Source organism: Phalangium opilio, unplaced genomic scaffold (assembly GCF_054372755.1).
Source record: "Phalangium opilio isolate 3A_F unplaced genomic scaffold, DU_Popi_V2 ptg000209l_1, whole genome shotgun sequence".
Taxonomy (NCBI): Eukaryota; Metazoa; Arthropoda; class Arachnida; order Opiliones; family Phalangiidae; genus Phalangium; species Phalangium opilio.
In genome coordinates, this window is record NW_028324217.1 from 323,370 (window position 1) to 339,933 (window position 16,564).

At 43.0% G+C, this 16,564-nt stretch overlaps 2 protein-coding genes across 2 annotated transcripts in view; both read left to right on the forward strand.

Annotated features, from left to right (window-relative positions):
• LOC149618081 (uncharacterized) overlaps positions 1–16,564 on the forward strand; it is a 138,792-nt gene that overhangs the window by 67,167 nt on the left and 55,061 nt on the right. The gene's annotated exons all lie outside the window — the stretch shown is intronic.
• Positions 11,824–14,836, forward strand: LOC149618084 (uncharacterized). The gene is made up of 2 exons (XM_089855727.1): positions 11,824–13,110; positions 13,342–14,836. The coding sequence occupies exons 1-2, from the start codon at positions 12,349–12,351 to the stop codon at positions 14,770–14,772; spliced, it is 2,193 nt and encodes a 730-aa protein (XP_089711853.1). The 5' UTR covers positions 11,824–12,348; the 3' UTR covers positions 14,773–14,836.

Sequence of the window (16,564 nt, forward strand, 5' to 3'; positions counted from 1 at the left end):
GAATCGAATCCCCAAACTTATCAAGAAACGAGCGTTATTGTTGAAACTCCATCTCGAGACAAAACATTTCCAATAGCTACCGAAGTTAACCCCATTAATTATCCCTATTACGCTTATGGCCACGCCCCAATGGCTCCCACCGGAAGCTACCCACAATTTTAGACGCGCTTCAAATAGATTTATGTAAAAATGATCGCAATATTTCACATATTAAAATTAAAGAAAGGTACTGTAGATTCTGACGTAATTATTTTATTCGCGTTGCGCGTGGTGGACTTTGAAGCATTTCTAGTGTGGAAACTCCGGGGTCTTATCTAACTTTAAAATACATTAACACGTAACTAATGCACGTAGAAAGCGCTGCAAAAACACACGAGATATCACACGGACGGAGACAACTTAAAAACGAATGTGTGCGAAATATGTGGAAAAGCCTTTGCCCAAATTCGACATCTCGTAATTCATAGGCGGACGCATACGGGCGAAAAACCGTATCAATGCGAAACGTGCGGAAAAGGTTTCGGAAATCAGAGTAATCTAATCAATCATTTAGTGACGCATTCCGGGGTCAAAAAGTACCTTTGCACGCTGTGTGGAAAGTCCTTCGTCCGCGCTAATGCCTTGAAAGGGCACATGGAAGCCCATTCCGGTATTAAACCTCATAAATGTCAACTCTGCGGAAAATGTTTTCGCACGCCTGATAAAGTGCGTCAGCACATGGTAACCCATACGGGAGAGAAGCCTTTTCAATGCGAGTTATGTGGAAAGGGTTTCGCTCAAAGCGGAGGATTGGCCAAACACATGTTTTGCCACTCTGGTGATCCAAACTCTTCGGCCTCGAACATAGGTGAAAAACCCTTTCAATGTGAAATATGCCAAAAACGTTACGTTAATAAGATTAACTTGAAACTTCACGTTAGAACTCACACGGGCGAAAAGCCATTTCAATGCGATCAATGCGGAAAAAGTTTTACCGACCGAAATTATTTGAAGATTCACGCGCGAAGTCACACGGGCGAAAAACCTTTCGAATGCGAAATTTGTCAGAGGCGTTTTCCGTTGAAAAGTAATTTGGCACGACATAAGTTAACTCATACGGGCGAGAAACCGTTTCAATGTAAATTTTGTGAAAAACGTTTCGCGCAGAAACCGCATTTAGAAACGCATACGCGCACCCATACCGGCGAAAGACCTTTTAAATGTGACGTCTGTCAAAAATCCTTCGCTATGAAAGGAAATTTAAACGATCACGTTCGCAGCGTTCATAATGGGGAGAAAACGCGACGGAAAAGGGGAAATTCCGCCGCCGTTAAAACTACGACTAACGAAGTCGCGGCCGAGGCTGCTGTAGTTAAACAATTCGCGGAAAATAATGACGTTATTTACTATAATTTTGGATACGGACATCCGGCCTTGCAACCGCCTCCTCCTTCCTCTAATTACGCGACACACTTTTAATTAAAATTTAACAAACGAAATAATAACTTGTTATCAATGAATTGTTCAAAATAAAATCAACTTTTGGGAATTACATATTTATTGAAAATTTTAATGGGGCGACATTGTGGGGTCTTAAGCATTTTTGTGTGAAATTCTACATTGAAAATATGGGGGAGTAGATTCAGTAAGTTAGTCTTTATATATTCTAAGGAAATTTTAAATTTTCCGGGTCCCTCCGTGAGCACGCCTCCACAACAACCACCCTCGGGGGAGAATCGCAAGACGTTCGATTGCGAAATATGCGGCAAAGGCTTAACGAGTTTACAAAACCTAAACTTGCACGTTCTTATTCACACGGACAAGAAACCTTTCAGTTGCGAAGACTGCGGAAAAAGTTTTCGCAATCGCTACGGTTTAGAAAAGCACGCCGTCATGCATAAAGGACTTAGGCCCTACTCTTGCCTCGTTTGTGGAAAAACTTTCACGCGCTCGCACAATTTAAAAAACCACCAGCAAACTCACGCCTATGTCAAACCCTTTCATTGCGAGTTCTGCGATAAATCCTTTAACACGAATGAAAAGTTGAAATCGCACACGTTGACGCATACGGGCGAACGACCTTTCAAATGCGATTTATGTGACGTGTCATTTCGACAGAAAACTTCCCTGACGCGACACGTCAAAGTGATTCATAACGGTGTCAGACCCAATCTAAGCGGGGAAATATATCAATGCCAATTTTGCGATAAGAGCTACACCGTTAAGGGCAGTTGGTACATGCACTTGCGCACTCACACCACCGGCAAAGTATACGCGTGCCACATCTGTGGAAAGACCTTTTTAAATACTTCGCATTTGAATACCCATTCTCGTTCGCATACGGGCGAAAAACCGTACAAATGCCGTTTTTGCGACACGAGATTCGCGCAGAAAAATCACGTGGACGTTCACGAGCGCACTCACACTGGCGAAAGACCTTTCGTATGTTGCGTTTGCGGAAAGAGCTTCGCCGTGAAAGGCAATTTGACATCGCACGAGAAATTGCACAAAGCGGACTAAATATAAATTTTAAATTTCTGAATTTTTTTGTACTATAATTTGGATACAAATATATTGTTTTCATTTTGGTTCCTTAAGCATTTTAGTGTGAAAATCCGTAAACCGCGACCATAAATAACTAACGCTTAATATTGTAAATAACGCAGGGATCTCTGAAACTTCACGTGCGATTTCGGCACTCGGGTAAAGAGCGAAGTTCGTTGGTTTGCGAAATATGCGGTCGAACCTTAGCCACGTACCAGTCTCTCAGAATTCACCGGACAATTCACACGGAAGATAAGCCCTACGTATGCGAAGTGTGCGGAAAAGGTTTTCGCAATAGTTCCGCTCTGAATAAGCATTCCGTCATGCATAAAGCCGTCGCCCCCTATCTTTGTACGCTCTGCGGAAAATCATTCAAACGCGATAACGCCTTTAAGTTGCACATGCAAATACATTCCGGTGTTCGGCCGTACGCCTGCGACTTCTGCGAAAAACGCTTTCATACGCCCGATAAAAAGCGACAGCATACTTTAACGCATACCGGTGAACGACCTTTTCAATGCCATATTTGCGATCGACAGTTTCGACAAAAAGCCGTTCTTAGGAAACACGTCGATGTCGTTCATCGAGCCTTAGAAATAGTTCAATCCGACGGCACCCTAAGTTACAATTGCAAGTATTGCGATAAAAGTTACGCCGTAAAGCGCACTTTAGAAACGCATATGCGAATGCACACCGGTGAGAACCTGACAACGTGCGAATTTTGCGGTAAAAAGTTTGCCAATACTTCTCATTTGAAACGCCATAAGCGATCGCATACCGGCGAGAAACCGTACAAGTGTCGTTTTTGCGAAACGCGATTCGCTCAGAAAAATCACGTGGATGTTCACGAGCGCACTCATACTGGCGAAAAACCGTACGAGTGCACGGTATGCGGAAAGGGCTTCGGCATGAAAGGAAATCTAACCGCTCACGAACGAATGCACAGGGGCGAACCGACGCGCAAAAGACAGCGGAAATATACCGGGAAAAAATCCGCCAAAAAAACCGTGTCGGAAAGCGATTTAGATCAGCCTAAAGTTGAAGCAAAAAATGAGAATGTTATTGAGGAAACCGGTGATGTTGTTTATTTTACTTACGGTTACGAAGAAAATACGGGGAATTTTACCGGTCTCTAATAAGTATGAACGCGACTCGAAATAAGAATCGCGTCTTACCTACGAATGATAAGTTACTCGTGGTAAAAATAATAAAGATCCGGTTCTACTTTAAGTGGTTTTTTTACTCGATTCCTAGGGCCTACTTTATTCTAAATAGGTAGGTGCATTTTTGTATTACTGCAATTTCTTTTCCTTGTTACAGGGTTTGTACGGAACCTGGATAAGTCAGGGATATGGAAAATAGGGGAATAAGTCAGGGATTTAAAAGTTTTTCCTAAAAAGTCAGGGATATGTCAGGGATTTTGTTTGGTATATCAAACCATGCTTCGAGTAATGCTAAATATGAGCCAGGTGTGAAAATTGGGCTCTGGTAAATACCTTAAAATGGTCAGGGATATTGCGAAAATTTGGTCAGGGATAACCTGGAAAAGTTAGGGATTTTGGATGTAAATTAAATACGAACCATGCTCTGGTTCTACTAGAGATGCGGGGATGTCCTTTGAGTATGTTATAGTCCAATTTGTCCCCCATCCACCCATACTAAACACTTAGGGCTACGACAAACAGGGGCCGGGTAATTAAGCAAAACGTAAACAAACAACTCCCTCCATAGGAATAGCATTACACTAAACTTTGGAGGCTCGTAACTCTGGTTCTACTAGAGATACGGGGATGTCCTTTGAGTATGTTATAGTCCAATTTGTCCCCCATCCACCCATACTAAACACTTAGGGCTACGACAAACAGGGGCCGGGTAATTAAGCAAAACGTAAACAAACAACTCCCTCCATAGGAATAGCATTACACTAAACTTTGGAGGCTCGTAACTCTGGTTCTACTAGAGATACGGGGATGTCCTTTGAGTATGTTATAGTCCAATTTGTCCCCCATCCAACCATACTAAGAACTTAGGGCTACGACGAACAGGGGCCGAGAAATTAAGCAAAATGTTCGTCAACGTTTGGTATCGTCTCACTTATTGTTATCATGTTACTTATGATTTTTGACGCTGAACTTTGGAGGCCCATAACTCTTGTTCTAGTAGAGCTACGGGGATCTCCTTTGGATATGTTATAGTCCTCTTTGCTCCCCATACAAAGATACTTTAAACTTGAGGCTACCTCAATATCGTCGTCAACTTATTTTTGACTCACTTATTGTTATTAGTTTACTTTTGATTTTTGAAAATAAACTTTGGAGGCTCGTAACTCTGTTTCTACTAGAGATACGGGGATGTCCTTTGAGTATGTTATAGTCCAATTTGTCCCCCATCCAACTTAGTGCTAGTACAAACAGGGGCCGAGTATTTAAGCAAAACGTAAACAAACAACCCACTCCATAGGAATAGCATTACACTAAACTTTGGAGGCTCGTAACTCTCACATTTGTAGCACTTAAGTTATTATCCATGGCGGCTTTTTAAGCATTTTTAGTGTGCGAAACGCAAAATCTAAATTAAACACGCCTTTTTAATCGAGACTATAAATATTTTTAGCGTTGTCTGAGAATTCACGTTGAAAGTATACACGAAGGGAAAGGTCCTAGGAAAAAAAACGTTTGCATTTGCGGCAAAAAATTTCAATACATGTCCCAGTTGATCGTGCACGAGCGAAGCCACACGGGCGAGAAACCCTTCCAATGCGAACAATGCCATAAGGCTTTCGCTAAGCCTTACGCCTTAAGGAATCACGCGCTAGTTCACACCGGCGCTAAGCGTTTTCTCTGCCAGATTTGCGGTAAATCCTTCGCGAAAAAGGAGACTTTAGAATTTCACACTCGTGATCACGCTGGGCTTCGACCCTACCAATGCGAAACCTGCGGTGAAGCCTTCGTTTCGATGTATAAACTTACCTTTCACATTCGTCGCCATAAAGAGGAACGTCCTTATCAATGCGAACTTTGCGGAAAACGCTTTAGAGATAAAAACGTTTTAAAGAATCACGCTCAAGTTCACGAAAGTAATTGTCGTTACCCGTGCCTTATTTGCGAAAAACGCTTCGCCTCTAATTGGCAATTAAACGCTCACCAAAAAATTCATAGCGAGGACAAACCTTTCAAATGCCACCTCTGCTCGAAAGGTTTTGTGGGAAGACAGGCGCTGGGTCGACACATTTTGAGTCATACCGGCGAGAAGCCTTATCAATGCGAAACCTGCCTTAAAAGCTTTCGACAGAAAAGTCACTTGATAGTTCACGAGCGTAGCCATACGGGTGAACGACCCTTTCAATGCGAACAATGCCAGAAGGCTTTCACGAAATTGTATAATTTGAAGGAGCATGAGCGTATTCATAGAGGGGAGCCCCCAAAACCTAGGAAACCCAGGAAAAAATCCTAGCTGTTCTACTTGAGGTGAAATAATCAAAATCCCCATTATATTATCTCAATAGGTGAAATTAGTTTTCTCTGTTCTGAATAACTTTGTACAAACAATTTACCTGTAAATATATTTCGTGAGTTATGAAAATTGTTTTCACTTCTTCCATAACTTGAGTGCCTGGGCTTGTTTTTAAAATGAATCGGTAATTTCGTTAACTCGAGCATTTTTAGTGTGTGAAATCTATTTAGTCACGACGACTAAACTTCGGGTTCTTAATAAAATGACGTAATATGCCAACAGCTGAATCTGCAAGGTCACGTGGAACGCGTTCACCAAGGAAAAGTCAGACCCAAAGTTCACGTCTGCGATTATTGCGCGAAAGCCTTTGGTAGTACGGACCAACTGGTCATACACGTTAGAGGTCACACGGGCGAAAGACCTTTTCAATGCGAAATATGCGGAAAAGGATTCGTCAGTAAATTCCGCTTAGATAGACACGCCTCGACTCACACGAACGCGAAACCCTTTGTTTGTCACGTTTGCGGAAAAGCCTACACTAAAAAAGACGTTCTTAAAAATCACGCCAGAACGCACGACGGGTACTTTCCCAACCAATGCGAATTTTGCGGAAAAGGTTACGCCAATCGCGACGCCTTATTAAGTCACGTCAGTCTTCACACGGGTGAAAACCCGTACGGTTGCGAACAATGCGGAAAGCGATTCAGGCTCAAAACCAGTTTCATTAATCACTCTAAAATGCACAAGGATTCCGGTCTCAAATTCGAAACGCCAACTTCGTTTGACGGCGACGGAAAAATATACCAATGCGAATATTGCGGAAAAAGTTTCAGGCATCAAAGCGCCTTTATCACGCACAATCGTATGCATACGGGCGAAAGACCGTACAAGTGCGACCAATGCGAGCGTAAATTCACCGTCAAATCGGTTCTAGATATTCATAAACGGTCTCATACGGGCGAGAAGCCTTTCGAATGCCCCGTTTGTCGCAAACGTTTCCGTCAACAATCCGGTCTGATAAAACACGAGCGAACTCATACGGGAGAAAAGCCTTATCATTGCGTTTACTGCGAGAAAAGCTTTCGCCAAAATACGCATCTGGTGCAGCACGTGCGAACGCACACCGGCGAACGGCCTTACCCGTGCGACGTTTGCGACAAGGCTTTCTCGCTCAAAGTTAACTTGCAAGAACATAAGAGAATTCATTCCGGGTTGCCAACGCGACGGAAACTAAGAGAAGCCAAACAAAGAGCTCAAATGGTTTCCGCCGTCATGGACGAACCCGAGCAGTTCAATGATATCGCTTATTTCAATTACGGGACCCAGGCCCCGCCCATTAACGCGGTCACACCCGAATATATGCCACCGGAAAACTTTTAAGTTCCTTTATAAACATAGCTTTGTAATTGTTAATGCCCAATAAATACTGGATTACTTTTGGGAAACTTTGAGGCCCTTAAGCATTACTAGTGTGTGAAATCGAACTTAAATTAATTTAGATTTAAATTAAATGAAGGGTAAATGAAACACTCTTACAGGTCGTTCTAAAAACTCACGTTCTAAACGTTCACCAAGGGATACCGAGACCCAAGAAATGCGTTTGTCAATTTTGCCAAAAGGCTTTCACCTGTTTGGATCATTTACAAATTCACATTCGCACTCACACTGGCGAACGACCGTTCCAATGCGAACAATGCGGGAAAGGATTCATTAGTAAATTCCGTTTACATAGGCACATATCCACTCACACCAAGGCCAAACCTTACGTTTGCGACCTTTGCGGAAAAGCTTATACCATGAAAGACACGCTTAAAAACCACACGCGATCTCAGCACGCCGATCTCTTTCCCAACCAATGCGAAATTTGCGGAAAAGGTTTCGCGAAAGCCGACGAGCTGGAACGTCACGCGAAATTACATTCCGCCGGCACACGGAGAGTGGCGAAATTGTACCAATGCGAATACTGCGGCAAACACTTTAGATACGGCTCGAATTTAAGAGACCATATTTTAATCCACACCGAAGGCGCTAAACCCGAAAACTCTAGTATTAGTAAAGAAAAACCGTTTCAGTGCGAATACTGCGGAAAACATTTCGCCTTAAAAGCTAGGTTAAACATCCATCGACGATGTCATACCGGTGAGAAGCCTTTCGAATGCCAAGAATGTCATAAACGTTTCAGGCAAGAAGGGGGTCTGGCCAGACACAAACGCATTCATACGGGTGAGAAGCCGTACGGTTGCGATTACTGCGAGAAACGGTTTCGACAGCAATCGCATTTGGTGCATCATATTCGCACTCATACCGGTGAACGACCGTATCAGTGCGATCTTTGCGACAAAGCCTTTTCTCTTAAGGATAATTTGGACGAACACAAACGAATTCACGCCGGGCTTCCCACTCTAAGGAAATTAAGAGAATCGCGAAAGAAAATTGAAAAAGCTAGCGCCGTTGATGAAATTCCTTATTTTAACTATGATTGATACGAACGTACTCTCATTTTATAAACTCTCGTAGATTAATTATCGTTTTGCAACTTAATTCTTTTTTGGTTTATAAATAAAGTATTAAAGCTTTTGAGATTTCAATAGATTAGTAAAATTTTCAATTTCAGAGGCGGTCTGAAGCATTTTTAGTGTGTGAAATCATTAAGAAAAGTAGACTTAAAATTAACTTAAGAAAACGTAAATTCGATCGCAGATCGTACTAAGAACTCACGTGGAAGCCATTCACGAAGGAAAACCCAGACCGAAAAAATGTCTTTGTCAAATATGCGGGAAAGCTTTCACCGGTTCGGATCATTTACAAGTTCACGTTCGCACTCACACGGGTGAAAGACCTTTTCAATGCGAACAATGTGGGAAAGGATTCGTCAGTAAATTCCGTTTAGACAGACACGCGTCTACTCACACGAAAGACAAGCCTTACGTCTGCGACGTTTGCGGAAAAGCTTATACCATGAAAGACACTCTTAAAAACCACGCCCAATCCCACCACGGCGGAAAATATCCCAACGTATGCGATGTTTGCGGAAAAGGTTTTCAGCGACGCGACGAACTCGAACGTCACGCGCTAATTCATACCGGCGAAAAACCTTTTCAGTGCGAATACTGCGGAAAACCTTTCAGGCTAAAGAAAAGTTTGCGAAACCATATTTTGACTCACGCTGGTAGTGTTAAAGGCGGCGTTGATAATGAGGAGAAAATGTATCAATGCGAACTGTGCCTGAAATGTTTTAAGCAAAAAGGGGGTTTAATATACCACCGTCGAACTCATACGGGTGAAAAGACCTTCGAATGCGATATATGTAAGAAGGGTTTCCCTTTCAAGTCGACCTTAGAGGCTCATAAACGGTTTCATAGCGCGGTAAAACCGTTCGAATGCGGAATTTGCCAGAAAGGTTTCGCCGTGAAACAGGCTCTCGATCGACACACGCTAAGTCATACGGGCGAGAGACCGTTTCAGTGTAAATACTGCTCGAAACGCTTTCGTCAACAACCTCATTTGGTGGTTCACGAACGCACTCACACCGGCGAAAGACCTTTCAAATGCCAAATCTGCTCCAAGGCTTTCGCTTTGAAGGTTAATTTAAACGAGCATAAACGCATTCATACGGGAGAGCCCTCTCGCGGTAGACGCGCAAAAGCCACGCGGCGGAAAAACCAACGCGATAACGCTGTAAATCAAACGGAATATTTGGATATGACTTATTTTAATTACGCCGAGCAGGGACTTGACCGAATTTATACGAACCTCTAAATTGTAAATGCGAATGCAAATATTAATAAATTTATTGAAATATTTAGTTTAGCTTTTGGGAAAGTGTTTTTAGTGTGTGAAATCTGCTAATAGAATCCGTTCACTTTTATTATTTTTAATTTTACGTAACGTCTATACAGACGAATTTGAAATGGCACATGGAGTACACTCACCTGGGAAAACCGAGACGTAAACTTATCACGTGTGAAATTTGCGGCAAATCATTCGCTAGTAAGAACCAGCTGGTTATCCATCAGCGGATTCACACGAATGAGAGACCGTTCCAGTGCGAACATTGTGGGAAAGGGTTCATCTCGGAATTTCGTTTGAAAAGGCACTCCCATTTACATAGCGACGTTAAACCGTTCGTCTGCGAGTTATGCGGTAAGGGTTTCGCTCAACGCGTTCAACTGGTCGACCACGGGCGTTCCCACACGGGCGAAAAACCCTTCCAATGCGAAAAATGCGGAAAAGAATTCGCCTTAATGAAGTCTCTGAGCGAACACAATTTTGCGCGACACGCTCCTAACCCGGACGACAAAACGAAACCCTTTCAATGCGAACATTGCGGCAAACGTTCCAAGGTTAAGTCGTTCCTTAGAAGGCACGTTTGCCACAAACCCGGAAGCGTCCCGTCAGCCGACAAACCCCACAATTGCCACTATTGCGGAAGAAACTTTTCGCTGAAATCCAAATTGGATCGGCACCTATTTACTCATACCGGCGTCAAACCCTTTCAATGCGATATTTGCCAGAAACGCTTCTTATATCAAAATAAACTCGTTTGCCACAAGCTCAGTCATACGGGCGAGAGACCGTTTCAGTGCAGATATTGCGATAAGCGGTGTCGTCAACAACCCCATTTAGTAGTCCATGAACGGACCCATACGGGCGAACGACCTTACAAGTGCGACGTTTGCGATAAGGCCTTCACCATACGGGCTAATTTGAACGAGCACAAGCGCATTCATACCGGCGAACCTCGTCGTAAACGGAAAACAACGCGGAAAAACACTAAAACGCTCGAAGTGGAAGAAGCCGTCGATAGCCTACAAGAACTTTATGACCAAGACGCGGTCGAATTAGAATTATCTGAATTTTAAAAATCCCTTTCTGTATTTATCGTAATTAAAGAATATGTATTCCCTCAGCCGCTTGGTATGTCAATCTCTAAAGCATATAGAGCGAGCTAAGCCGCTGAAGGAGTATGTACTTCGTATGAAATAAGTCGCGTGCCCATAACGTAGCGTCTTGCAATAATTCTGGTTAGCCTTCCATTTTAATTAACAAACTGCTAGCTTATTATTAAGCATTTTTAGTGTGTGAAATTTGGAGTTAATAAAATAGTTTGAAAGTTAATAAAGCGCCCCCCTCCCCGTATCTTAATACAGAAAGGCCTTCACGATCACGTGGAAAATATCCACGGCGGAAAAGCTAGACGAAAGAACCTCGTTTGCGAAATATGCGGGAAAGCTTTTGGTTACGCGAACAGTTTAATCGTCCACGTTCGCACTCATACTGGGGAAAGGCCTTTTCAGTGCGAACAATGCGGCAAGGGATTCGTCAGTCAATACCGACTAGATAGACACGCGTCAACACATAGCGATGAAAGACCTTTTGTCTGCGAAGTTTGCGGGAAAGCTTTTACGAAGAAATTCATTCTTAAAAACCATCGGCTGACTAAACACGAAGGCGGTGATGGCGGTGATGGCGTTGAGAAACCGTTTAAATGCGAAATTTGTCAGAAACGTTTCGGTAAAAAACCGCATTTGAAACGACACGCCTTGTCGCACACTGGCGAGAAACCGAATCAATGCCAGTATTGCGAAAAGAGGTTTTATCAGAAAGGTCACTTAACCAGGCACATTCGGATTCATACGGGCGAACGACCTTACAAGTGCGACGTTTGCGATAAGGCCTTCACCGTACGGGCTAATTTAAACGAACACAAGCGCATTCATACCGGCGAACCACGTAGCAAACGGAAAACAACGCGGAAAAACACTAAAACGCTCGAAGTGGAAGAAGCCGTCGATAGCCTACAAGAACTTTATGACCAAGACGCGGTGGAATTAGAATTATCTGAATTTTAAAAATACCTTTGTGTTTATCGTAATTAAAGAATATGTATTCTCTCAGCCGCTTGGTTTGTCAATCTCTAAAGCATATAGAGCTAGCTAAGCCGCTGAAGGAGTATGTACTTCATTTGAATTAAGTCGCGTGCCCATAACGTAGCGTCTTGCAATAATTCTGGTTAGCCTTCCATTTTAATTAACCCTGATTTAAAATTAACAAACTGCTAGATTATTATTAAGCATTTTTAGTGTGTGAAATTTGGAGTTAAGAAGTAGTTTGAAAGTTAATAAAGCGCCCCCCTCCCCCGGTCTATCTTAATACAGAAAGGCCTTCACGATCACGTGGAAAATATCCACGGCGGAAAAGCTAGACGAAAGAACCTCGTTTGCGAAATATGCGGGAAAGCTTTTGGTTACGCGAACAGTTTAATTGTCCACGTTCGCACTCACACTGGGGAAAGGCCTTTTCAGTGTGAACAATGCGGCAAGGGATTCGTCAGTCAATACCGACTAGATAGACACGCGTCAACCCATAGCGATGAAAGACCTTTTGTCTGCGAAGTTTGCGGGAAAGCTTTTACCAAGAAATTCAATCTTAAAAAACCATCGGTTGACTAAACACGAAGGCGTCTTACCTTTTCAATGTCAATTTTGCGCCAGGTCATTCGCGCAAAGATGTCACCTTCAAAATCACTCGCGGCAACATACGGGCGAAAGACCTTTCGAATGCGGAGAATGCTTGAAACGTTTCCAAACCTTGCCTGGCTTACAATCTCACGCTGTCATCCACGAAACCCCATTTGGCGAAGATTATCAATGCCATTTATGTGGGAAGAAATTCGCTTACAAACGTTACCTGACCTCTCACGAACAAACTGTCCACGGTGATGGCGTTGAGAAACCGTTTAAATGCGAAATTTGTCAGAAACGTTTCGGGAAAAAACCGCATTTGAAACGACACGCCTTGTCCCATACTGGCGAGAAACCGAATCAATGCCAGTATTGTGAAAAGAGGTTTTATCAGAAAGGTCATTTAACCAGACATATTCGGATTCATACGGGCGAACGGCCCTACCAGTGCCATTTGTGCCCCAAAAATTATATGACCCGAGACGTCTTGATGGAGCATGTTCGAGCCGTTCACGTTGGCGAAAAGAAAACAAGAACTAGAGTTAAAAAGAATGTAGATTGCCATAATTCCGCATCCAAAGAATCCAAAGATATCGAAGAAACTAACGCTCCAACTCAGGAAAATTTCCGAGATAAATATTTTGATGCTGCTTATGAAGAGTTTATTGCTTAAATTTATTATAATAATAATTACGTTCCTGAGAATCGGGATTATACAATTAGCATAATTAACGATATTGCAATTACTTCCTAATAAACGTATATATTCTGTTAAACAGTTATCTAAAAAATGGTTTATAAAACCTTGATTATCTTGGGGGTAATTTTTAAGCATTTTTGGTGTGGAAGCGCGGCCATAGTTACCATTCTTAACTGGCGTCCACTTGCAATCAATGACTAGGAAAGTTTAAGCCAAGGCGAAGATAAAACACGTGGTACTGGAGATAAGAAATCCTTCGTTTGCCAATTATGTCATCGCGATTTCAAATACAAGTCGAGCCTCGTAATACACGAGCGGACGCATACGGGCGAGCGACCTTACTCCTGCTCCGTTTGCAAGAAGGGCTTTACCTGCAAGAAAGATTTGAAGCAACACGTCGTCGTTCATAGCGACTGGAAAGCTTATCGTTGCGAGACTTGCGGAAAATCGTTTTCTAGAAGCAGCGCGTTACGCAAACACATTCGTGGTCACACGGGCGATAAACCACACAAATGTCAAGTCTGCGGAAAATGCTTCCTGACTCGCGATAAATTAAAAACGCACTCCGTCACTCACACCGGAGAACGACCTTATCAATGCGAACGATGCGGCAAGAGTTTCGGACAATCGGGGACGTTGTCGCATCATATGCGAATTCACGGCGAACAGAAACCCAGCGAGAAGCTGTTTCAATGCGAATTATGCGGAAAGAGTTTCGTTTCGAAGTCGTATTTGACGCTGCACACGCGAATTCATTCGGGTGTTAGACCCTACAAATGCCCAGTTTGCGCCAAGTCCTTTTTTGACGCCAATGCCTTGAAGGTTCACTCTCGTAGTCACACTGGTGAAAAGCCTTACCAATGTCAATTATGCGATAAACGTTTCGGACAAAAATCGCACTTGAGTCAACACCTTCGATCGCATAGCGGTCTTAAACCTTATCAGTGTAAAATTTGTCAGAAATCCTTTAGTCAGGCGACGAAATTGGTGGCCCACGAGAGACAACATACCGGGGAGACCCCTTATAAATGCCAGTTTTGCGATAAAGCCTTCGCGATTAAGAATAGACTGACGGAACACGCGCGTATCGCTCATACCGGAGAGAAATTACTTCCGTGCGAATTTTGCGATCGGCGTTTCGTTACGCGTCACCAGTTAGTACTTCACAGGCGCACTCATACCGGCGAGAAACCGTTCAAGTGCGATATTTGCGATAAGGCCTTTAGTCAAAAAGGAAACTTGGTCGAACATATCCGCGTTCACGATGGTACCACCACGCGAAGGAAAAAAATTAAAACTCCCTCCACCATAACATATCAATGCCAATTTTGCGATAAAAAATTTAACAGAAGCGCTAATTTAATGGCTCATACGCGTACGCATACGGGAGAGAAGCCTTTCGAATGCCAAATATGTCACAAGTCTTTTCCGTTAAAGGGAAATTTGGTATCTCACGCGAGAACTCATACCGGAAGTGCTCCTGCCGACAGGAAGTTACGCGGGAATAAACTGAGAAAAAAACCCACCCCGGTTGAACCGGCGGAAGATGCCAATTATTCGGAAGTTAATTATTTTAATTACGGATATGGAAATCCAGCATTAGTGCACTCTGAAAATTACGCGAATCTGTGATTTGAAATAATTCCTATTGTATATTGTCTTTTAAAGTTGATTAAACTTAGAATTGACGTGATAAGTCTTCCCTTACGTAATTAATTAGTGACGTAGCGGGTTGTCTGGGATACCTTAAGCATTTAAGTATAGATGATGTATTAATTTCACGCCAAATATTACTTTAATTTACATTAGAAATGGCTGCGAGAACACATGAAAAACCACGCGAATCCGAAGCCCAGAGATTACGTTTGCGAAGTTTGTGGCAACGGATTTAAATGCTTGGCGAATCTCCTAAATCACAAAGTAATCCACGCTGGCAAAAAACCTTACAAATGCCAGGATTGCGGAAAATGCTTTACTCACAATAACACTTTAAAAAATCACTCTGTCATCCATACTGGTCTTAAACCGTTTTTGTGCAACGTTTGCGGAAAATCTTTCGGTCGTCTTTGGCATTTGAAGAATCACGCTCAAACTCACACTGACGATAAAACGCACAAATGTCGCGTCTGCGGAAAAGGTTACTGCACGCGGTATTCGTTGCAAACTCACGCTTTAACTCACGAGGGGGTCCGAGCTTACCAATGCCAACTTTGCGACAAAAATTTCGTCTTAAGGGGGTCGTTAACGGAACACTTACGAACTCACACTGGACAGAAACGTCGGACGAGTGACAAACGCTTCCAATGTCAACTCTGTCCAAAACATTACTACGATAGGAGGGGATTAAAATCGCACTTGCTAAGTCATACGGGCGAAAAACCTTTTATCTGCGAAATATGCTCGAAAGCGTACGCTCATAAAGCCAGTCTAGACGCGCACATTCGCAGTCACACCGGAGAGAGACCCTACGCGTGCAAATTTTGCCCCAAACGTTTTTCCACTTCCGGTTCTTTAATTCAGCACACTCGAACGCACACTGGCGAGAAGCCGTATAAATGCGAACTCTGCCCCAAACGATTCAGGCTTCAAAATCACTTAACAGATCACTCTCGCACTCACACGGGCGAAAAGCCTTATCAGTGTGACATTTGTGACAAAGCCTTCTCCGTCAAGTGTAATTTGAGTGATCACAAACGAGTGCATACCGGCGAAACATCTCGTAGAAAACCTAGGAAGAAATCAATAGCCGAACAACCATCAATAATAGAAGAAGAGGCCGCTGTAGACGAACCGAAATCATTCGCTGATTACACCGGCCCCAATTATTTTAATTTTGGTAGCTACGGACAACCGTCAATGGGGGCAACTCCCTCCGCGAATTATAATCAATTCCAACAATAACTTTAGCTAATCGAATTTTTTGTATATAATATAGTTGACCTTTGAACCTTAAGCATTTCTAGTAAAATAATTATTTTTCCGTAACTAACGCTCTTGAAATTAACCCCGATTAGAAATTGATGAGTGAGCACGTGCAAGAGTGTCACGGAACCACTTACGTATGCCAACGATGTCGCAAAGTTTTCTACAGAAAAGTAAATTACGAGAAACATACTTCGAATCTCGTTTGCGCTAAATCGTATAAATGCGAAGCGTGTGGTAGATCTTTTCCGCGACGCGAAAATTTGACGCGTCACGAATTAACTCACACTGGTGTTAAACCTTTCGTTTGCGATCTGTGTGGAAGGGGTTTTAATTACGCGTCGGAGTTGAAGGCTCACGGAATTCAGCACGGTGGAGAGAAACCGTTCGTCTGCGAAGTTTGTGGAAAAAGCTTTTGCTTCGAAAAGAATCTCAAGCAACATTCCGTCACTCATGCGACGGCCACGCCTTTTCTCTGCACCGTTTGCGGAAAAGCCTTCAC